At 38.4% G+C, this 25,717-nt stretch overlaps 1 protein-coding gene across 6 annotated transcripts in view; it reads right to left on the reverse strand.

Annotated features, from left to right (window-relative positions):
• Positions 1 to 25,717, reverse strand: part of LOC134204727 (cytochrome b5 reductase 4-like) — a 280,937-nt gene that overhangs the window by 133,553 nt on the left and 121,667 nt on the right. The window contains exon 2 of one of the 6 annotated variants that reach the window (XM_062679515.1): positions 21,050 to 21,434. The exons of 4 other annotated variants lie outside the window; for them this stretch is intronic. In XM_062679515.1, coding sequence (XP_062535499.1) covers positions 21,050 to 21,377 — 328 coding nt within the window. In that variant the 5' untranslated portion in view covers positions 21,378 to 21,434. Of the gene's footprint in view, positions 1 to 21,049; positions 21,579 to 25,717 lie in introns of those variants that run through there. One more of the 6 variants, XM_062679514.1, reaches the window with a different exon arrangement.

Raw genomic sequence — 25,717 nt, forward strand, 5'->3', positions numbered from 1 at the left:
GTCAATTAGGATGAGGGGAAGAAAATTAGTTCGACACTCATTGATACAAGAGACCGAGGAATCCTCTGCATCTCCATGAGCGCACTGGAAAGGAATAGTATGTTAGTTGGGAAGGACATATATTTGAAATCGCCTTGGTAAGCGACTACTTATTTCTTTTGAACGACGCCATAAGGTACACTGGGGGAAGTGGAAAAGGAAAAATCGATAGTGCATGTTTGAGTTGGTGTAAAACCAGTTTAAATGATTTAAATGCGTTCAATCAAAATGGGCTATCAAAAACAGTCAATTTTGCACCAACTGTGTGGTAATTCATACCACTTTGGTCGCTTGAAGTTTACGGAAATAGATTTTAAAATTAGGAGTTGCTTTTCCACTTTTCCTAGTGGGATGGGGTAAGTGGAAAACCCATGTTACCTTGACCTTCAATAGTGATAAGTAGTTACATATAACTCAAATCAGTACGATAATTGTTCTGAGTATCTTTTGTGGAATAATTTCATTACCTTAACGGAATAGATTCTCAAGGAATTCTCGTAATAGCTAGGGGAGGGCTGGTTTTGCCTTCTCGAATACTAAGTGTACGTAAAGTCTATATGTTAGCCCCAAAGACGAACTTTTTAAAGGAAAAATGGGACATACAGGATTATAAACTAATAAACTTTGTTTAACGAAGTGAGATGATGTCTGTATGTGCGTATTTGTATGTATGTGTGTGCGCAAAGCACGTACAAAATTATCAGCTATTCTTAATTTCTTGTCCTTAACCAATTCGTTCGCAAAAAAAATTGCATTTAACGGCGAAACTTGTTATGAATAAAAATAATGTAAATTATACAATATATTTACCTATCAGTGCTATTTTTAACTTTCTTATACATTATTTTCATATGTAAAACATGTGAAAGGCATCAATGGATTAATCAGCCATTTTCTCATTTATATTAGTCCAATGACCACTGGAATCACAATGATAACATAGAAGGAACATATTAAGATTCACAGCTATCGAAATAAGCCCTGGAGGGAAGAAAAAAATTGCGTTATTAGAACATTATCCACTTCCCCCGCAGTGTTTGATACCTGGGGTAAGTGTAAAATCTTTGAATTATTTGCTTTCTTGGTACAATCCACTACCAATTGAATGGGATTAGTTTAATTGTATTGTAACGGTCACCTGTGATATAAATTCACTTGAAAAAAGGACAATTGGTGCAAATAAGAATTGATTTTATGAATGCAAAAATCAACTTTTCGCGAAACCTAAAATTACAGTTCCAGCGTTAACAGCATTAGTGTATGTATCATACAAATTTCAACATAGTATTAGTGTGAGCATCAAAGTATATTCTTGCATAATGTTATGATGTGGTAAAAACTGTAAAGTATGTACAATTCCAATTTTTCGAGTCGCTTTTTACACTTACCCCCTTTTTCCACTTCCCCCAGTGTACCTTATTCATGATAATAAAAAAACGAAAAAGCAACGCGTGTCTTACGTATTTTCCGAAGACTGATTTGATATCTTAAGTCTTAACTACTTTGCGACGACTAAAACACGCACTGCACAACGCTTGTTCGATGGCTACTGCAAACCATTGAAGATCGCGCTTAAGCCACCGAACACCAAATAGATAATTTATCATATTCGCATCGATTGAAACACGCACTTACTTGTTCGATTGCTACTGCAAACTCATGAGCCACCGAACACCGTATAGATAATTTATCATTTTTGCGACACTAAAACACTCCATGTACTCATGTGCCCGATGGTTACTCGGCACTTACTTGTTCGACGGCTATTGCAAACTATTCAAGATCGCGCTTGTTTCGACCGGAGAAAAATGCAATACATGCGCATGAGCCACCAAATAGATTTTTAATTATTTTCGCGGCGACCGAAATACGCACTGCACTTACTTGTTTGATGGCTACTTCCAAGCAAATCGGATAAGGCTAAGTACCGTCAAATGGGGGGAAGATGATCATTGAGGCGAAGATGATCATTTGACACATCAAGTCAAAAGTGCCTAATTTTTTTTATGAAACGGTAGTCAACAATATTATCCGTTCAAGTAATGTTACCGCTAGGTAGAAAATCCAAGTTTTTCGATTATAATCATGAAAATGTATTTTGTTGAAGAAAGAGAGAGATAGTCATAAATGACGCTATTTTTGTTTCAAATATTGACTTTGGAGACTTCTTTACGTAGTAAATTCAACATTCATATACACAGTGTATTTTGACTACTAGGTCATAATGATTTAGTAGAGCTGCCTTGATCAACTTCACCCCAAGCCAGATTACTCAAAATAAGTGTGATAATTTAATTTATTTTAATTTTTTTTTTTTTAATTTTACGCATTTCTGAAAACTAAGGTTGTTGATTATTGCAACGTATAGCAGTACATATTTTGAAAATATTTGTTTCGATTTAAAATGTAAACACACATTGCTATTGCATGTTTTGTCTTAAAAATGATCATCTTCCCCCCAGATGACGGTACACAAAAGTGTCTCACATTTTTTTGTACACACATACATACATTCATACACACATACAGACATCGCCTCAATTCAACGAGCTGAGCTGATTGGTGTATAACACTATGGGCCTCCGAGCCTTCTATCAAAGGATCATATAGCCTTTACGTATACTTTGTATACGAGAAACACAAAAAAGGCTAAATCATAGAAATAATAGAAGCTGCTTTCCTGAAAAGTCATGTCTACGCTTCCTGTTGTGCTTGAAAGTCTGTAGATCTAATTTTTTTTGTTGCGTCGTTAGTATACAGTTGACAATTCAGTCAAAATACTGATTGGGCTCCGAGAAAATCATACAAGATGAATCCAAGTCTAATTTTAGACTAAATATTCAAGCTCTAATTCGCTTCATTGCAACTTGATCAGAAAATGTTTTACCTCATCAGAGGAGAAATTCGACATGACGTGCTTCGGCTTCCCATTCTACGAAACTAACCCGGCATAGCTCAAATAACGACGGCAAGAGATTCAAACATTGTATGCATTTCCTTCTCAGTTCGTCCGAAACCATCAGCGCAATTTCTGACTGCAATGCAGGTAATGATGGGTCCTGGGCGAATGTGATACTTTTCAACGTACCTTTCAACCAGCTCAAAGCTGGAAAGTCATACTACCTACCTACGTCTTGTTAGAAAGGCAGCCAGTCATACCCATGACTAGAAAATTGGTAGCATCATATCAAGTCGGATTACATATTCATGAAAGTACACTGGCGGCGACAATCTTGTTGCCGCCTGGAGTAGAAGTACCTACTTTGAGATGAGATATTTATGTAGGTCCAGATTGAGAGAAACTCGCCGAATATACGATTTCTGGAATGGATGGGTTGATTACACTTTGATTGTGTTGCGAGGAAAACTCTTCATCACGGAGACCTTTGGAAGGATGGTATCATTCTGTTTGCATTTGTCGTATCATACTGGCCACGATTTCATTGTTAGTTTTATATTATTAATTATATCTATTTATCATAATTATATCTTTGTAAAACGTGTGTACATGAGTTAACTAATAACAAAATTACCAATAGTAAAGCTATTATCTTTCTCCTTCAGAGTACTATCATGAACACTAAACATATTTTCATGTTTGGAATCTGCTATGAAAACATGTAAATACTCAATTACAGCTCCATAAAAATCGCTTGAAAGTGAGGGTAGTAGTTTGTAGTAATATTTTTGTATGATTTTTACAACAATCATAATAAATGTGATGATACACGAAATAATTTATTTCTTTGTGCATTCACATTGTAATAAAACTAAAACATAATTAAAAAATTTTGAACTGTGAAGTACGTTTCCGAGACGAAGTCTCTGTTACTTACTTTCTTTGGCTTTCGACCCCTAAAAGTGAGATGATGCAGCACAGCAAAATATTGAATGAATATTTTACAGTTTTGTTGGCACCCGGCATCGTTAGGGTACTTGCATTGCACCAAAGCGTCCTTTATCACTCCAGACAGCACACAATACCGGAATCGAATCCATTCCGCTTAACTGCCTCCAGTGTTTAAGCAAACAAAGTTTTGTTGGATTTTCGTTCCGTTCGGAATCTCTCGGATCCATTTTCCGGCAAGCACGGTTGAATGCAACCATTCATTCAATTGAAAATCCCAAAACTTACCGCATCGTACCAGCTGGCATTCGCGCTTGCCCTTGGCAATTTAAGTCACTGAATGGGCACTGGTACTATAGGTGCCAGCGAAAGAAGCACTTGAACTACCGTCATCGAGGATGACAATGGGTCAAGTGGGGAGGTGAGAATTGGAATAATAATTATTCAACTACTTAAAATGTCAGCGAAATGGATTGAATGTATCTGACAAGCTAACTAACTAGAAGAAACCTTATTAAAATGATTTTGTTATCCGATTTCGATCGTAGTTTATCGTTGGTGTTGAAAATACGGCATTTATTTATCATATTTTGTGTTTTACTAATATGGTAGGGAAATTTGGGGAGACTTGTCAACTTTGATAATGGGTTGGTTCGAAAAAATATAGGAGATATCATGAAAAGGGAAACATATCTCCCCAAATTGTATGATTGCATGTACCATCGGATTTTATAACAAAAATCGTTCATGACGCATAGCAAGTCGAACAATCTATGTATTTTGAAGGAAAAATATAAAAAACTGAGTCAATCTTTCCGAGGTGAGCCAGCCTAGGGCTGAAAGCCTCGCAAATAAAGATAATAATAATAATGAGTCAATCGGTATATAATACTATGGGTCTCCGGGCCTTCTATAAAACTTAATGTACTAAAAAGGCAAAAACACGCCTGCGTAACGCATATAAAGTGAAATTATAGACACTTCCAAAGGAAGAGTAAAAAAATCAGAGCCGAAGTAGTAAATAGTAAATAGTTTTATCAAAGCAAGTTCTTGAAGAGGGATCAATCCATTCTCCATTTTCAAATTCGACTTTTGACAGTTTTCCTAAAAAATCGATTGTGTATCAATAACAACAGCAATAATTACTGACTGTCGCACATGAACAAAATTAAACCCCTCAATGATTTTAAAAACGGTACAAAACGCGAGAGAAATAAAAATATAAACATGTCACGAAAATGTGATGCCAATTATTATTAATCGTGATCTTTTTGACTTTGTCGTACACTAAGTACGAGTAAAGGCTATAATCAGAGGCGCATCCACGTTCCGAGTCGTGGGTAGGACAAATAGGAAATGCCAATTTGGGAAACAGTTCTGGAAAAAGAATTCCTAGCCTCTTCAAGATAAGCTTCCGAGCCTCTTGAATGGAGGCTTCCGAGCCTCTTGAAGGAAGGATTCCAAGCCTCTTAAAGGGAGGCTTCCAAGCCTGTTAAAGGGAGGCCTCCGAGCCTCTTTGAAGCCGGCTTTCGAGCCCTGAAAAGGGGACTTCAGAGCCTCTTAATAGGAGGCTTCTGATCCTCTTGAGAAAAGGCTTCCGAGCCTCTTGAAGGAAGGCTTCAGAGTCTCTTGAAAGCGGATTTCAAGCCTCTTTAAAGGCTTCTAAGTATCTTGAAAGTACGTTTCTAAGCTACTGAACCTCGTGAAAGTAGTCTCCAAGCCTCTCGAAAAAGGCTCCGGAGCCTCTTGAAGGGGGCTTCCCAGTCTCTTGAAAGGAGGCTTCCGAGAAGCGTAGAACGATTCTTCTAATTCACTTGCAACGAAGCAACTGAACTTTTCGAAAAAAAAACATCCATGCCTTTCAAATGGGGACTTTCGTACCATCAGACTCTAGATTTTAGTTCAGAAGCGAATAGATTGATTGCATTGAAGTTTTTTTTTTAAATTTGTTCATTCAACGTTTTGTCCTTTTGATCTTTTTATCGCCCTTTATATACTGTGCTCGTTTTGGAGGGCAGTATTCAATATGCTTTGATTTACTAATCGTCATGCATATTACGTACAAGACTTGAAATAAAAAAATTCACAATTATCAAACTTTATCAATAAGTTTGATTGGAATTGTAGTACAGTCGACTCTCTACATCACGATGTTCTATTTCTGGATGTCTCTCCCTATATCGATGGTTTTATCGGTCCCTTCAATCTACATACATTTGGGCTTTCTACATCTCGCTAACTTCTCTATCTCGATATCTTCTGGTCATATTTTGTTCAGGATTCTCACTTCCTATGTCGATATATTCGAATTTATAGACTACTAGACCAGTTTTTGACAATAACAAACACAACTAAAAGAAGAAATTACATTTGTTTTGTTATCGTTTTTCATTGCAACGAGCTTTTATCGATCTAGTACCTCTTTCAATTTTCCTTCCTCTCCTTATATCGATGGTCCCTTCATTATCGAGATGAGGAAATGCGACTGGAGAGCCGCCACTACTCATTCTTGTCCGAGGTACCCCCTGGGGCCAGCGAAGGTACCCCCAGGGGTACATGTACCCCAGGTTGAGAACCGCTGATATAGATTACCGAGGCTGGCTCGTCTCGAAGAATCTGTTTTCGGAGCTCAGAACCCTTTAAGAGCGGTCTTCGGTATGTTTCTGTTCCACAGATTTCAATAGACCTTTTGAGGTTTGAAGAAGACTTTTTCCGTGGGCTTTGAATAATCCATTCAATCGTGCTTAATCATATCGTCTAAAACAGAGCTTCCCAAACTTTTGGGTATGCGACCCACCTAGCAAAATTCTATATGTCTCGCGACCCACTTATGAAAAAATGTATTTTACCAAGTAGTATTAAACATTAATTGAATCAGAATGTCACCTGTTTCGGCATCTTCCTTCTAAAAAATATTCACGTTAGCTTACATGCACAAATGCAAAAAATGACGAACATGATATTGTTTGTCAAAATGTTAGCGTATTTATTTTACTTCAAATTAAGTTCCTGAAAAAAAATGATCAAAAGGTTCGGCATCCGAGCTGCAATTAATCAGAGTCTATTATATAGAGTTGCGCAAAGAAGATCTTCTTACACTCATTCTGAATAATCTTCTTGTTATTGTGTTTGCAACTTTCATTTTTGTTCAACCCTAAAGTGACTTCACGGGAGTGTTCACTGCTAAAGCTTTTTAATTCGATAATCAAGTCACCCACAGAGTGCAAACACGTGAGTTTCTTGTTGCTACTTTATTGGGGGGGGGGTGTATTGAAGTTTTTGAAGCTGTTTCTATAACAAATCTAATACATGCGTTTTAATTCGCCATAATAATCATTAGGCGATAACAATACTTCCGCCTTACCATCAAGCATTTGTTTACTTTGCTCGATAGGTAGACGGTTTGACAGTTCAATAGGTAGATTTGGCTTCACTCTTTGCGTAACTCTAAATATAATAGACTCTGCAATTAATATTTGTTCTACGCGACCCACCAACAATCCGCTCGCGACCCCCCTGGGGGTCGGGACCCACAGTTTGGGAAACCATGGTCTAAAATATTTAATTAATCACATTTGCAGATTTCAGCAACTTCTATTTCACCTCTGTAAAACATAGACATCTTTGAGCGCTTTAGGTGCCTGAAGACCTAAACAACAATCAATCAGCAGTCTATTGCTTTAGGATACCAAAAACATCTATGATTATTGCTTGGAATCTGATTAACTTTAAAATCATCTTCTGCTAACACACAAATTCTTGCCATCCAATGACTTCATGTGTTCTTACCAGAATCGTGGGTAGGACAATGCTTTGACTGTCCCACCCAGGAAAATTCATGCGTAGGACATGTCCTACCTGTCCCACCCACTCCCGGCGCCACTGGCTATAATATATTCTCTCCAAAATCAAACTTTTTATAGGGAGCTTTGAGTTTGATCGACTCAGTCTGATGTCTGTGGGTATGTGCACAAAAAGTCTCGTCCATTTTTGAGGCACTTACCCTCAATCTCGCTCGCAACAAATTGCATTCGATACAGAATCTGTTTTATTGAAAACTAGCAGACCCGACTAATTTTGTTTCGCCTAAAGTTGATTTATTCTCCGATTAGGTCTCGAGTTATGCAAAAATGTATGCTTCATTTGTATGGAGCCCCCCATTCTAGAAGGGGCAGGGGTTTTGAACCACCACAGAAATATATTTTCACTTCCAAAACCTTCACATGCCAAATATGGTTCTATTTGCTTGATTAATGAAGAAATTTGTGTTTCATTTCTATGGGAACCCCCTTTCCAAATGAGGGAGGAGTCTCGAACCATCTTAAGAACCTTCTCCGGCCCCAAAAACGTCTGCATACAAATTTTACGCCGATCGGTTCAGTACTTTCGGAGTATATAAGGTCCAGACAGACAGAAATTAATTTTTATGTATATATTAGCATTTATATTTATGATTAGCCGGATCGGAATATGGGATCAAAAGTTACAACCAAAATGGCTTTTCAGTCTTGACAGAATCAAAACACTGTTATTTAATCTTGTCCTACGTTTCGGTCCGTTTGGGATCTTCCTAAGGGACTCTAAAAGTATACTTTTATAAATATATTTATTTGAACTTTGTAATTATTTTTAATTAAGCATTTTTTTATTTAATTTTTACCAATTCTTACAGGTTTATCCATTGATTGTCATGAGGTCAGGATTTCTTTTTCATAATAACATTTTCGATTAATATTCATTTTACCCAGACAGGGGACCCTCCTTAGCCGTGCGGTAAGACGCGCGGCTACAAAGCAAGACCATGCTGAGGGTGGCTGGGTTCGATTCCTGGTGCCGGTCTAGGCAATTTTCGGATTGGAAATTGTCTCGACTTCCCTGGGCATAAAAGTATCATCGTGTTAGCCATCGTGGTAAAACTTGGCTAAGAAACCTCGCAGTTAATAACTGTGGAAGTGCTTAATGAACACTAAGCTGCGAGGCGGCTCTGTCCCAGTGTGGGGATGTAATGCCAATAAGAAGAAGAAGAAGACCCAGACAGTATTTCCTTCAGTGTACTTACTCCCACATAAACGAGAACGGTTCGAGCACCGCGTTTATGGTAAAACCCTTACCGTTTATTGTTCGTTGGAATTCAGTGCCAAAAACATTTTGCTCACTCACTAACATACAAGGACTGACACAAACAATAACAAAAACATTACGACGAGAATACCCGAATATAAACATAGCAAACCTACAACACAAAAACATTGGCTCGCTCAGAAACATTGGATGCGTCGTGCTAAATCCTGTTAAATGCAACTTATCCTAAGATTTCGCTTGAAAAACTATTGAATACAATGATTTTTCTTAACAAAATTGACTCCCTTGCACCTATAGTGGCGCAACTGTACCAATAGTGGCGAGTCTCATAAGAAATCAATGGATAGCATCACTATGGGAACCAATTTTTTTTACCACCGCTAAAGGAACAGTGTACCCATAGTGGTGCCAGCAATATTTGGTAATTGTTGATGTTAAATGAAATCCATCTCATTTTTGTTAGAAAATTTATTAGTTTATCTATTAAAGCTGTAAGTTTCCCATAATTACCAATTTTTAAAAAAATACTTTCTTTTGTGGATCTACTAATAGGGGAAGTGTACCACTATTGGTACCCTATACATTCTTTGTGATCAAAAAAATAATTTGCATCATTAGTTTGCCGTTTTCACTCTAGCCTAACTTTTGACAGGGGCCTAAGCAAAAACACCTTTAACACTTTCAAAAAAATATAATAACTTGAAAACGGCTTGTCCGATCATTGTGGTGTCTTCGGGAATGTTTTAGGTCAGTGGTTCCCAGCGTGGTTACTATCGAGGGCCACATTGCAGTTTTGAACTGTAGTAGTGGGCCGCAGTATATTTTTTATGTATATTTTTTCAAAACTTTGAATTAAATAAAACTTTTACAAAATAATTCATTCCGTTATTTTTTTTTTTCAAATAACATGCTTGAAAGGATATTTAATTTTGCAGGTTTTATCGCCGTAGCTGACAATGAGTCGATATTACTGTTTCTGATCTTCCAGACTTGACAAGAGAAAAATCTTTTGCAACAGCATATTTTCCGTTCTGTTGGCGGAAAGCATTCTAAACTAATGATCATATGACCCTATGCATTTATTTTTAGCGATTATTGTCTACTGTAAGCTGTCCCGCAAATAACGATAGAATGTTCCAAAAGTGTTTTTTTAGCCAGGTGAACATGCCAGCAGTGTTGAATAGAAATCAAGTGAATCTGCATTCTGATCCCTGCTTTCATATTTTCCTATCAATTGAATTTTCCGAAACATTTTCTTCATCAATATCAGAGTTTGAAAAAAAATTGTTTTCGTTCAATATTTTCCGTAACTTAAAGTACGATGACATGATAGTTGATAGTCAACGAGTTTCTTGGAGGTAATAACCTAGCAATTTTTCAGTTGAATTTTGTCGAGCCCATACTTGTTTTTAGGAATAAAGTATCCTTATTACGAAGCAGTGTAAGGCAACATTATTCATACATAAAGTTCAACATTAAGCTCGTTTGAATCTACATTAAATCTGCAAACAGCATTTGCTATTTTTATAGCCCCGGGACAATAACATAAGAGTCGGGTACTTATTCAAAAGGACGTATGTGATTTTCTAAACTAAGATTCAAATGTCGAATTGTCCAATCTGATAGTATTCCCACTCAAACCATCACCACAGAGAGGTAGGGAAAGTCTTCGGCAACCTGTTGGTGGTGTTGGTTTGCGTGGGAGTATGTTTGACCTACATAATATTTATGAAGTGATGGATTTCATTAATCATGATAATGATAATGCGATTCATGCTTTCTATATGATGCTTCAACAACATAGTGGTGCGGTCTTACAGAATCCCCAAATAAAAATTGGCACAAAGCTTTTCTTGCCATGTAATGCGGGCCGCAGGAAAAGGCTTAGAGGGCTGCATGCGGCCCGCGGGCCGCGCTTTGGGGATCACTGTTTTAGGTAATCATTGGGGCTATGTGAAAAAACTAATCTCACTGTGTAAAAAAATTGTTCAATCATTGAAAATAAAACTTAAAAATCGATTTTCTCAAAAACGAATTTTTCAATATTTTTTATGTTATCGCAGATAATATATGTAGTTTTTTGCATTATAGGTCATAATGGAGAAATTATGGACAAAAAAAAAATATTTTTTTAAAATAAGGCCGATACAAATATTAAATTTATTTTATGTCCGACGGCTCTCGAAAGGTACGAGGGGGGGGGGTACAAAAAAAAAATAACAAGGAAACAAAAAAAAAATGCAATTACTTCGTGCAAAATGAAATAATAATAAAAACTAAGAATATGAATATTTGTAACATATTTTTATCCATATTTTATATAAATAAAAAAATACTGAAACTTATTTCTGAAGAAAATTTGGTTTTTCTTTTTGGAAAAGTGCAAGTTTTTGCATAGATTCGGAATTGCAGACTTCCCGGGCTACATATACGAAATACATAGGTGAAGTCTGAAGTAGAATCGGTGGAGCACGTCATATCAGCATGCCCACGTTCCTAAAATGATTGGAATGCCATTCTTGTTAGCGGCATAGTTACGACCTCACACAAACCCATAGACAGGATACAGGACGCTAAATTCAGCCATGCAAGAAACATGCACGGGTGTGCTACGGGGTCATTGTGGCTCATCTGAGGCACGATCTGAGATGTCTTCTCAGGTGTCTGTTTGCAGATTCGCTTTAAATACCTTACTCCAAGCAAAGGTACGATACACTGAAAACAACCTTGCTTTTTGAGAGTTAACCCGTAAATGCCCAGGACGAACTAAAAGTTTTGAAAACCATATATCTCTGAGGTTTTAGAGGTTTTCACTCGGAATATTCACTAAAATCAAGGGGAATAGTTGTACTTTTAGGCACATGCAAACCCTCGCCTCCGGACCCTCCACCCTTATTATGGTTGACAAAACTAGGTGGCCCAAAAGCGTAATTTTAGGCAGTGATATATGAAACTGCTCAACTCCCGGACAATTTGGTGAACCTAGAACATCTGCGTTGGACTTATTTGACTGGTGATGCATTTGCATGACCACTAAGGACCTATATGGACACGCTGGGTCGCTGTCGGTTTGATATCAGGCGTAGTTGACATGGTAGACCAATTTAACTCAACTCCCGGATAATTTGGAGAACCTAGAACATCTGAGTTGGACATATTTTAATGGTGAAACATTCGCATGGGCTCTAGGGACTAGGATGCTTCAGGCACATAAAATTTTTATTTATTCAGAGCAACTTCATCACAATATGCCAGATGTATTGGAGGCCTTAAAAAAGTTTTTGTTTCATTATTTGCACAAATCTCATTCCATTGAATCATATTGAATAGCTCTGTGCACACGGGCTGTTAAACAGACTATTAAATCTCCAAATATGACCAGTTTCATATATCACTGCCGACGAAGAATGCTTTTATCGAAACGAAAAGAATGGATTACGAGTAAGTACGAGTCCCGTCAACGGTATGTTTATCTGGGGTCGGGTGTTTATGTGGGAGTCGGGCGCTGCTGCAAACAGGACAGTCTAGCATAGGTGGACATCCTGACCGATGAAGAAAGGATGGCTCAGCTTCCGGAGATTATTGCCTCAATTACTCACTGACTTGGACAGCTGAAATGTTGGTTCGAGCACTGAACAGCTTCTTCAAGCCATTCGACGCATGAAATTTAAAGAGGCCCTCAAGGTCGATCGGCTTTCGGCGGAGGCTAACCCTATTCTGTCTGTCAGCCAAACTTCGCGAGATTTCGAAATATTTGGAGACCCAATCGGATTGGATTATTACACGCACCAAAATTCGGATGTTTTACTCTATCGTGAAACGCACATGATGTCTAAAATTTATAATTTCGATGATAACAGTTGGATATCGTGTGCCGAGCAATCGATAAATACTAAATACCGATAACAATAGATGTTCGAAAGCGTGGATGGAAATGGGTCGGCCACATATTGCAAGGGATCTTAGACGAATATAGAATATTTATGCCGATAGAGATATATGCTCGTATTTTCACTTTAAATACTCTTGGTGACAAATGTATGGTTTATAAATGATATATTTCGTGCCAAAATAAAAACAATGATACATAATGCTCAAAATAATAAAAAAAAATCCATCAAAAAAACATTTTTTTTTCGCCCCCTCAATATTTTTGGAAAAATGAAGGGGGGGGGGGGGTGACGTAAAATAAATTTAATATTTGTATCGGCCTAGTTTGATTTTCAAAAAAGGTTGAAATTTTTTTTTTACGTTTTTATCGACTTGATTTTATGAAAGTACGTTAAATTTCCAATGAAAAAGATACACGGTATTTTTTCTAAAAGTCTACCGTTTCTGAGATATAGCGGTTATAAGACAAAATATACCGATTTTTTAAAATGTTCAGTCGTTTTCGAATGTTTTTGGATTCTATTCAACCTATTTTACGAAGTTATTTATTTTTATTGACAAATGCTAGTAGTAGGACAGTGGTTGATCACTAACTAATTTTTGAAATATGTTAGCAAAAAAAACTAGTAGGTCAGGTCAAGGTGGGCAAAATAGAAACATAAAAAAATATACAAAAAGACGGGTTATCCCGTTTGAGATGGACACCTGTTGCACGGATTAATAAACATGTTAAAAAAAACGGTTTTGGAAATCTTTCTAATTGCTAAATTAGTTGGTGTAGATTTGGAATTGGCATAGAACTACCCATTCTAGTGGTAATAATTTATTGTGTAATGGAGAAGATATTCGAATGATTGATCTTAGTTCATTGAAGTTTACAAGCAAATTCACTGTTAGGACTCTACAATTTCAACATTTGGCTATATTTCTCAATTCATGCAAGGCCAAAACAAATTAAATACAAATTTATATATTGCAACAAATACCAAAGGGTTAAAACAAGCACACGGCGTTTCCTCTGCCATCGGTCAAGGATAGTCTACGTTTCCTTTTCTATCGTGATTTTGTAATTTTCAAATTCATTTCCTATATGCCACCAACCACAACTCCATTGCTAGCATTTGTCAATAAATATCAACGGTTCAGTAAAATTTGATTCTAGGTTGAATAGAATCGAAAAAAAAAATCGAAAATGACTGAAAATTTAAAATCGGTATGTTTTATCTTATAACCGCTGTATCTCAGAAACGGTAGCACCTAGAAAAAAAAATCCGTATACCTTTTCCATTGGTACCCCTTCGAACTTTTGCATGAGTTGAGGTACCCCCTCTTGAAAACAGAATTCCGAGCCCTTTGAAGGGAAGTTTTTGAGTTCCTTTAGAGTAGGCTTCCGCACCCAGGCATTGAAAAAAATCAGATCATGAGTAAAAATCAGCTAAATTCAGGCCAATTTGATGTTCTTCTGCCGTCTAATCGCTGATGCTTTCTAGATCGTTGAAATTTGGCGTTCGTTGATTCAATGTTTAAAAATCTTCATCGCTCACCGATGGGAGACAACTGAGCGAGGCAAATCACTTGGAAACCTAACAATGAGTGTTGTTACCACACGGTGTTAGAAAAATTCAGACATTAGGAAAATTAAGTCCGCTATGAGAATGGAACTCGGATACACTGCATGGGAGGCTTCGATACTTTGTCTCCTCCATCCCAGCAACTTGAAAGCAGAGTGAATAAAGCAGAACACCTGGTGATTTTGATTTTATTCTAGTAGAGCAAGCGTAACACAAATGCTCCAGTCGTAGCTTCCCTGGATACCATACCAAGTTTGGCTTGGCGAACCCTGTGCGCTCGTTGTTTACGCAGTTTGGTATCCATCTGAGCAAGGCTGTTCGCTTGTAGAGCCGCTTGTAGAGAGGCTTTAAAACCTTTTGAAGGCGGTTTTCGAGCTACTTAAAAGGAAGCTTCCATTGCATCTTGAACGAACGATTCTGAGCCTCTTGATAGTATGCTTCCAAGCCTATTGAAAGAAGAATTCTGAGCTTCTTGAAGGAGGTCTTTCGAGCCTCTTGAAAGGAGGCTGCCGAGCCTCTTGAATGAAGGCTTCCGAACCACTTGAAAGTAGACTTCCGAGCCTCTTGAAAGAAAGCAACCTAACCACTTGAAAGGAGGCTTCCGAACTTCTTTAAAATAGGCTTCCGAGCCTCTCGAAAGAAGCCCTTCCGAGCCTCTTGAAAGGAGGATTCCGAGCCTCTTGAGAGGATGCTTCCGAGACTCTTGAGAGGAGGCTTGAGGCCTTTGAGAGGAGGCCTGAGCCTCTTGAGAGGAGGCTTCTGAGCCTCTTGAGAGGAGGCTTGAGCCTCTTGAAAATAGGCCTGAGCCTCATGAGAGGAGGCTTCCTGAGCCTCATGAGAGGAGGCTTCTGAGCCTCTTGAGAGGAGGCTTGAGGCCTCTTGAGAGGAGGCTTGAGCCTCTTGAGAGGAGGCTGAGCCTCTTGAGAGGAGGCTTCTGAGGCCTCTTGAGAGAGGAGGCTTGAGGCCTCTTGAGGAGGAGGCTTGAGGCCTCTTGAGAGGAGGCTTCCAGGCCTCTTGAGAAGTGGCTTTCGAGCCTCTTGAGAGGAGGCTTCCAGGCCTCTTGAGAGGAGGCTGCTGAGGCCTCTTGAGAGGAGGCTTCCGGGCCTCTTGGGAGGAGGCTGAGGCCTCTTGAGGAGGAGGCTCTGAGGCCTCTTGAGGAGGAGGCTTGAGCCTCTTGAGAGGAGGCTTGAGCCTCTTGAGAGGAGGCTGAGGCCTCTTGAGAGGAGGCTTCCTGAGCCTCTTGAGAGGAGGCTTCTGAGGCCTCTTGAGAGGAGGCTTCGAGGCCTCTTGAGAGGAGGCCTGAGCCTCTTGAGAGGAGGCTGAGGCCTCTTGAGGAGGAGGCTTCCGAGGCCTCTTGAGAGGAGGCTTCCAGGCCTCTTGAGAGGAGGCTTCTGAGCCTCTTGAGAGGAGGTTTCGAGGCCTCTTGAGAGGAGGCTTCCAGGCCTCTTGAGGAGGAGGCTTCTGAGCCTCTTGAGGAGGAGGCTTCTGAGCCTCTTGAGAGGAGGCTTCCGGAGCCTCTTGAGAGGAGGCTTCCAGGCCTCTTGAGAGGAGGCTTCCAGAGCCTCTTGAGAGGAGGCTTCCGATCCCCTTGAGGGAACTTCTTGAAAGGAGGCTTGAACCTCTTCAAAGGAGGCTTCCGAGCCTCTTGAAAGGAGGCTTCCGACTTCTTAAAAGAAGGCAGCCTAACCACTTGAAAGGAGGCTTCCAACCTCTTGAAAGAAGGCAGCCTAACCACTTGAAAGGAGGCTTCCGAGCCTCTTGAAAGGAAGCCTTCGAGCTGCTTTGAAGAAGGCTTCCGTTCCGAGAAGCGTAAAAGGATGCTTCTTATCCTCTTGCAACGAAGCAACCGAGTTTTAGTGAAAAAAAAATCATTTTTTCCATTCGACGTTTTGTACGCTTGATCTTTTGTTCCGCAGCCCTTCATACATTGTGCTTGCTGTGGAAGGCAGGATTCAATTGGGATTTATTGATCGCATTACATATTATGCACAATATAAATTTTTGAAATAGAAAATACACAGTTATCAAAACATTATCAATGAATTTTGTTTGGAATTGTAATATGTCCGCCATTACGCATTTGACAACCGCTGACCTAAAGCATTGCCGAAGACGTCAAAACGATCGGACAAGCCGTTTTCAAGTTAATTTTTTTTTTTAAGTGTTCAATGTGTTTTTGCTTAGGCCCTTGTCAAAAGTAAGGCTAGAGTCAAAATGGCAAACCAATGATGCAAATTATGTTTTTTGATCACAAAGAAAGTATATGCAAAATTTCAGAGAAATCAAAAAATATAAAAATAAATCGACCTTCGATTTCACAGAGAATTGCTCTATAGGAAAACGGTTCGGCACTTCATCACATAGCTCCCATTTTCATCCAATCAAAAACAAAGCAATGGCAAGGAATTTGATTTGTTTTGACCCTTCCTTCGGAAGTGTATATAATTTCACTTTGTATGCGTTACGCAGGTGTGTTACGTATTAATCTATCAAGAAATCTCGTGAATAATTAAATAAAATGTATGGTATTTTAAACAAATTCACTTTGACATTGAAAATATAATTATAACAAATGATATGACAAATTATTTTAATTGAGGAACATATAGAAGCATGTACGAAAAAATCTCAGAAAAGCAAAAACGTAAAAATTGAAAGGGATTTCAAAAATTCCTTCAGTGGAAGCTAGATAGCAAATGTGAGCATGTTTTGAGACACTAATAGATCACTTGCATGCAAGTATGTGTGCGTATGTGTGCAAATCCTGAAATTTACTACCATAAAAATCTCGCTCATTTTTAAGGTATTGAACAAGTTCAGTTTTACCAAATTAGGCATCCATAAGGCGAAATATATGTTATTATTGAACGCTATTGAGTTTCGCTCAGATCAATGACTGATTTAGTTAGTTCTGGATTAAGGCTCAAGACTCCATCACAATGTTTTGAAAATTGATGACTGTATCACTTGTTTGTAATAGTGATGCAATTGGTACGGAAAAATACAGCAGCGATAAATAAAATGTTGTTTACAACTGGGGTGGGCGGAAATGGGGTGGTAAAATTATGTCAGCTGATGCATAATGTTGCCAGACTTGACGAATTGTTTATTTTATATCATAAGACATGTTCATGGTGTATCAAATATATGGGTATTTATCGGTTTAATTTTTTTTATATACCACTTGGAATGTAATAGAAGCTTACGTAACATGTTTAAATATTTATTTTTGTTTTTATTGTTCAATCCGACAAACAGCAAAGGTTTTTTCCAATAAATAAATCTGTCAACGGCGAAGAGATGATTATTCACTTGTGTATGCACATCTTTGTTTGCGTGTTGGCTGGCGTATACGTTGTATTGTTCGGATTGAATGAAGTTGCATCGCGTAGATTTTGTACTCACCATTTCACTTATTGCGCTAGTGAATTTGAGTCTTCCGCATTTTATTGCATTCACAATACGGTCGTCAAATTTGTCTCTCACTTCGATTTTTGCAAAGCAGTTTTCAACAGTTTTTGGGCGTGAAGTGAATTAATTGGTAGTCAAGGTTGACGAAAAATGTGAAACTCAGTTAGTGAATATGTTTTAGGAGTGATAAAATCAAGGAAACAATGAGAAAAGATCCAGTGAAAAATCAAGTGAGTGTGTATGTGTTCGATCCGAACGTTCGAACGTTAGTATGCGTTCGATGAACAAACGAATATCGATTTAGGAAAAAGGCAGTTTTCAGCGTTTTTCCAGCAATTCCTCAGTAATTGCTAGTTTTGATAAGTGAAAAATTAATATGGAAATGCCATGAATATATTATGATAGAGGGTAAGTCCGTAAATAGCCCCAAAATATTGAATTTAGTTCAAACCTTTATTAGTATTAGTGCGGATTTGAATAAAATCATTGTCATTATCGGATTGATTACGGTTTATAGAGCCTTAATTAATATCGAGGTCTCTGGAAATTACTATTACAAGTACAATATATGCAACCAGCGTTTCGATAGTTACTAACCATGTCACAATAGCTATTCAATCCGACGAGCGCCTTATAGATAGGCCGCATGAAGTACAGTACGTTATCATTCGTTGAGTTGTCACTCAACCCATGACATACGCCTTTGGGTAGGCAATTATTTTGTCACTTTCACGGTAAATCGCCGTGGGAAGCTGAGTATTTTAAACTCGTTTTAAATACTGTGGTCTGGAAAAAATTTCCTTATATCTAAGGAAGGGTCAAAATCTCACTGTAGGTGGATTAATCTGGGTTTTTATTTATTTCATTGATTTGCGATGAGATGAATATATGTTCAGTGAGATGGAAAACGGAATTGCATATTTCCGGAAAAATCGTATATTTAATCACTATATAGAATGATCTGAAAAAATATCATCAGTATCGGTATACCTTATCACACCTTATTTTGGTAGCAAAGAAACAATCTCCATATGTATAACTGTAACATTATCATTTCATTATTAAAGATATTACAGGATTTAATTTACAACAAGCGTTGCTAGAAAGACAGAGCACAAAACGCTAATTATAGCTTTTACGGATATAACATAACAAAGAAGTAGATTAGGGCATGATCCCGATTAGAATGAAATAACAGTTTTATAACAATCCGTTTTATTTAGTTCTATGGTTTTTCAAAACAGATTTTGTTCCAAATTATTAAAATTGAAATTATTACTAATAAAAATCATCTTCAGCGTCATCATCATCAAACATCCTGTATTTTTTTGTTGTTATTTTTTTTTCGAAATGAATAGCAATGAATTATTGGCAGTGGCTGATTTTCTACCCGCCGCTGCCACATCAAGGCGCTATAGTAAACGCGTAAAATAGCCAGCATGAGTTAACCACCAGAAATTTGTATGGCGAAAGACATCTAACGCGGGTTTTCTCAAAATTAGGAACTTTTCATGAAAAACTATTTGGTACCGGTTATGTAGGAAGGTAGCGGACACCAAATATTTTTTCGATGAAGGTGATTAATTTTGAGAAATCGAGCCTTAGATGCTTTTCGCCATACTGATTTCAGAAAGTTAACTCCTAGTGTGCTCCTTTAACGATGATTGTTATGAATATTTGAAGTTGTTAAGAATCGATATTTTCTTGTTTTGTCGTTACGGTCGGGATATAAACCACAAGCACACATAATCGGCTCACCACTCTTCACGGATCGCATCCACTGAACCATCGTCCGCTAGTTAGTCGTACTCTCGTAGAGACAATCTAATGATGACATCCACTGAAAAGAGCATCCACGCAAAGGTACGTTCAGAGTCGTTTGAAGCTTTCACGTTACACAGTCTATCTGCCTCGCATTTTCCCGCCTCTGGGAAAATGTCAACTATAGCGACGAAATACGATCATGGGCGGACCATGTGGCAGCCAAGGAACGGAACGCAGGAATGGCAACGATCGTTGAAAAAACCCGTGGGAATCGCGAGAACACACTGCTGCTTTGATGGGGGAGATTTCCACTGGAATCCATTTTCCTGAAATTTTCATGCATACTTGACTGTGCATAATTTACTGCTAGCTCGGAAATCTCGCAATGCGAGAAAAAAATCTCAGAAATAAACGTGTCCTTTGTGTATAAGAAGCAGCGGGTGAGCTTGTCAGCGGAACATTTCCACTGCTTTAATTTCAAGACTGTTGGGGAGTCAAGCAAAAAATGCATTAGCAAGTATTCCATCGTATTTAATTGGACTTGACTTTCTGGTTTGTGTTTAACTCCAAGAAGGAAAAGAAACGTGACCTGCAAATGCAATCACGTTGATGAAACATGAAACTTGTTGATTTTTCTTCTACTGACTTTGCATCACATAGCTGGAACATTGCCACATCGCAGCTTAGTATTCATTGAGCACTCTCACAGTTATCAACAGGCTGATAATGCGAAATAAAAATCAGAAGAACGGTTTTATTGTACTGTACCAAATTTATCTGTAAGAATGAAATACCAATTTCTTCGAATCTTTTTGTAAACATGCGCCCTCACCGCTAAAAAAAAATCACTTAAATGAGAATCATGGCTGTAAGTTGATTTTAACATATAATGTCTATGGTTAATTTTATTTAAATGACATCAGATATCAATGAATAAAAACAACAGAATCACCGTCTTCGACCAGATTGGTGCCTCTGAAAATTTATTTAGATTCAGGACAATTTCACCTTAATCCAAGATACTTCAATATTAATTATCTCAAGTGAAACTCTTTTGCGCTTTGATTTGGCATTAATGTGGAAAAGGGACCAAGTGTAATTAGCATTTCCATCCTAGAAAATTTTAATTACAAACTCACATGACTACCTTTTCAGCTCCCACATCTTTTTTCTCAGTATGAATTCAAGGTGTTGGGGTATACGAACCAGAATGATAACATATGTTTAGCTCTGCAAAATTTAATTTGGTTAGTAATGTAAACCTCGTGTGACCATTTCTGGTAATGGTTCTATACAAATCAAGCTTCAATGTATGTATTTGAACACTCTTGCTGTTCATGAATTTAATAAGGCCTTCTAGGATATACAAAGGTACATGAAAATTTCAATGAAAGGCATTTTACACGTTCACAAAACGCGTATCAATCATCCATATCCAACTCACCTTCATCACTCTCGTTCGTCTTCACCTTATCCGTTTCTTCGCCCATCGCCCAGGAATCATTCTCCAAATCAATTTCATCGACACTTTTCACTTTTCCGGCATTTCTCCCTGTCACGTTCTTCTCGTCACCACCACTGCTGCTGCCTCCATTGGTCTTCGGCATCCCACCACCCCCGCCGTTATCGTGTGTATTCTTCAGCACGGCAGTCATTCCTTCCGAGGAACCCTTCGATGTCCTAGTCCGTTCCCGTGATTCAACACCACCATCATCACTGTCGATGGCTGTACGTTTCCGTTTGAATATTTTCAGCCACCCACAAAAGCTCATACTTTCAACGAGTACGCGTGCTTTTCCCCTTTTCGATTCTTCAGCACCTGTTGGATTCTAGGGTAGAATAGGCACATACGTGCACGTAGAACCGAGCTTTGAATGCCACAAACAAGCGAAAATCGATTTTGCACCGCGTAGATCGGTGCAAGGGACGTGGGGACAAGAGTGAGTCCGCTTGATTTTTATCACAATAGATAGCGTAATCGCCATACATAAATTATAGGTTGTCGAAATGCTTGAAATATTTTTTAAATAATTTGTTGATATTTTAAAGAATGAAATTATAAACACAAGCACTTTTTTATGTCACATTTTATTATGTGGCCTATATTCCCCCTTCACTCCTAAATAAGGACGACGATGCTGACGTTACATTGGAATGAGAATCGTTCACACATATTAGATCGTAGAAGTTCGAAATTTCCGGATTAGCAGGCAGCAACATTCCTATGATGTAGGCAGCATGAGCAAGGGATTGTTTGTTTTCTGGTTTATGGTTTGGTATTACGAGCAATCAACGTCCGAAGGATCGTGATTTGAGACAGGATTGGAAGGGGTTTACACGTAGGAATGCTGAGTTGAGGTTGTTGAAATGCGCTTTCGGGACATGACATGAATTGACTAGGTAGGGCATACAGGAACAAGATATGGTTCGACGGTAACAGTTTTCATTGAAAATCTAATGGTAACAGGTATTTCGAAATGTATGCACCTGTTAAGCCATTGGGCCAAAATCATTTAGAGAGACTTTCAATTTCACTTTTGTTCAATCCCACATGATTTATTAAGATGCTATTGCCCTAATGGTTAGATGTTAGAAATACAGCCTAGCTTTTCAACAACTTCTTTCTTCTTTTTCTTCTTCAATGACTCTACATTCCAACTGGAACTTGGCCTGCTTTTCAACGTATTTTATTAGCATTTCTTCAGTTGTTGAAAGATTTTCAAGATTTTGCTCACCATTGCATGGATATGTATTTTGTGGCAAATACAACGGATACACTATGCCCAGGGTGTCGAGAATGTTTCCAACCCGAAAATATCCTAGACCGGATCAAGAATCGCCTTTGCTCGCAAGACTACTGGATCCATTGAATAACTAAAAACTGACGCGAATACAATCTACTAAAAAAGTTTTGGAATTACAGCTTCTGGACTCCACTGTTTATTCCATAAAAAAACAAAGCAAAGAAAAGAAATTGGATTTGTTTCTTATTTTTGAGTTTTTGTCAGCGGTGAGCACAAATGTTAACAAAAAGCACAGCTACAAGATTGGTGCTGTATTTAATTCTTTCGCGATGAGATGAATATATTACAAGGAGTTGGGCACAGTTCCCTTATTTTTATTTGAATTGCTGACCCTATTACATTTTGGCTACTCGTTCCGAACATTAATGTAGCCAAAATTGAGAAAAATATATTAAGCTCTTTTAGTGGAATGTATTCAACCGTCTAAGACGAATTAAGTACTCTCCATTTAATTCCACAAATTATTTTCGATATCTTTGCAGATACGTATTTCGACCACAACTGTGTGGTCGTCTTTAGTGTCTCGTACTTCATCAAGTCGAGTCAAGTACGAGACACTGAAGACGACCACACAGTTGTGGTCGAAATACGTATCTGCAAAGATATCGAAAATAATTGGTGGAATTAAATGGAGAGTACTCAATTCGTCTTAGATGGTTGAGCCAAAATTGTTTTTGTTTTGTTTTCTTATGATACTTCGAATTTCTTTCTACGCGGATTATGAGATTTACGCGGTTTAGAAGGGTTTGGGTCTGTACATGCATTTAATCAAGGTCGTCACTAAGCCTTGAAGGGAAGGCGTACATTCTAGACGTTCTGGACAGCATACGGTTATTCTCCCCAACGAATAATGCAAAAAACATCTATGTGGCAAAATGGCCTAAGACATAAAATCACTTAATTGTATCCACATTGTATTTCGACCACCAATTGGACGTCGTTTTGCCCCAGGTTCATTTTTAAAACATATTTTAAATGCGTGAGAAATTCACTAACAACTTGTTGTTTTGAATTTAGTTCAGGATTTACTGTGCCCGCCATTGCATGATTATGTATCTTGTGTGGCAAGTACAATTGATACACTTTGCCCAGGGTGGAGAATGTTTCCAACCCGAAAACATCCTAGACCGGACCGAGAATCGAACTCGCCAGCTCCGGATTGGCAATCCTACCCCTTTGCTCACAAGGCTCCTGGAGACCCCAACTTTTGAACTTACCACATGTTAATACTTTTCATACAGTTCACCGCCCATCGGCTGACGAATGAAAACAACCTATGACTCTTGAGGGACAGAAACAGTAAAAGCGTGTTTTAACTGATTAAACAAAGAACGTAGGTATATTTGTGAAAACTTCTGCTTTTCTGTTAGGAAAAATAACAAGTCGTGGTTACCAGCGGCGTAACAAGCGGCCATTTTTGGCGACTGCCTACTACGCCAACATCACCTCTCAACCGGCCAATCCAATGTCTCGATACAGTTTCCTGGAACGTACTGCTTATAAAAGCTTTGTGAACAAATCTGCCAACTGATTCTCGGATCTCACATAATTCAACGCTACTCGTCCGTTGCCTATATGATCGTTGTGTTTGATATCTATGTGCTTTTATCTTTTGTTTTCAAAACTATTCGCCATACCTATGGCCCCTTGGTTGACTTCATAAATAATTACTGGGTTTGATGGTTGCTTCCGAAACTGCAGCACTTAGAGGAACGTACTCAGCTTCACTGGAAGACGTTGCAGCGGTTACTTGTTTCTTACTCGACCATGACACGGCATTTACAAAAAAAATTAAAAACGTATCCGCTAATTGACTTTCTATCTTCATCATCTGATGCCCAATCAGCGTCAGCTTCAGCGGTTCTGTAGATCCATCACGCGTAAGTTTCAAATACTTCGCATTGAATCCATTCACATATCGTAGGACGCGTTTGAGGCATTTACAATGAACTGTTATGGAGTTTTGTTGAAAACGTTTCAGAAATCTGATCGGAAAACACAAGTCAGGTCTGGTGCACAGCATGATGTGCATTATCGTTTCCAACAGTTCACGATATGACTTCTTAGTAGCTTCACCATCTCGAGAAATATTCAAGTTTTTTTTTCAATAGGTGTCTTCGTCGGATTGCAATCCGTAATTTTGAAGCGACCCAGAAGTTTATTAATGTTCTACTCTTAAAACATTTTCCAAGTGTTGTTCTCTCGATCATACTGTAGTTGTAGTCGATCATACATGCCTAGCAAAAAAAAAAGCTAATTTCGCCGCAATCCGTCATAGAAAACATTTCATTTAGAACGTTCTTCAGCTTCCTGATCGTTTTAAACTTCCTTCCGGCAATAAGTAGATCGTCAACGTAAATAATTATATAGATTGAGGCAATAATCGTGTTGCGATCGATGGAATCCTAAACTCAACCGGGTAGTCGACGCTCCCGCCTTGAATACAATTCACTTGGAATTTCACGTCTTTCTATGGGCGAAGGGAGCGCATTTTCTGGTCCGGTGGTCTCATCTTGTGGATTTACATATTTGATAGCTTGTTGTACACTTTCTCCCTTTTGCTCGAATAAAAAAGGAACATTATCTTCATGTTTCATTACCGTATACGAAACGAAATCGAATTTAATATCTCAAGCAATCGTAATTGTCTTCGCAACCGGATTCCATATACGATAGCCATTAAAAGTATATCCAACCATGACCAATGACCATTTCCTTGCTTTTTGAATCTAACTTACTCCTCTGCTGCTTTGTAGTACCCACGAAACCTCTGCATCCAAATACACGAATTTTGTTCAGGTCCAGTTTAACACCGAATCACATTTCACCAGGGGTAACACCGGGGGGTAGCACAGTTGTCGAACATCTGATCATCATATTCTCGCAGGCGCGTTAGTTGGAATTTTTGATTCAATAAACACCAAACGAACTTTTTCAATCAAGGTTATGGTGAACCTTTTCGCTTCACCATTCTGTTAAGGAGTGTACGCAACGGCCATGACTACGAAGCTACGAATTTGTTGAACACGTCAGATTTTATAATATCATTGCAAAATGTGTATGGTCATCGATGAAACTAATTATGTATCTGGAACCATCCCATGCCATGGGATAGATAGATCCACAAAAATCGGAGTGAATTTTCTCCAGCGATTGATTCGTTTCATTCCATGTGCTAGTGAACGTTACGCGGGATTGTTTAGCCTGTACGCAAACTTCGCAGAAATCGATCTTACCAGGTTTCTCATCTATACATTTCAGCATTCCCGTTGCATTCATGACCCCCGTTTTTGTTCCAATTTTTGAGC

The sequence above is a fragment of the Armigeres subalbatus genome, unplaced genomic scaffold (genome assembly GCF_024139115.2).
Source record: "Armigeres subalbatus isolate Guangzhou_Male unplaced genomic scaffold, GZ_Asu_2 Contig857, whole genome shotgun sequence".
Classification (NCBI taxonomy): domain Eukaryota; kingdom Metazoa; phylum Arthropoda; class Insecta; order Diptera; family Culicidae; genus Armigeres; species Armigeres subalbatus.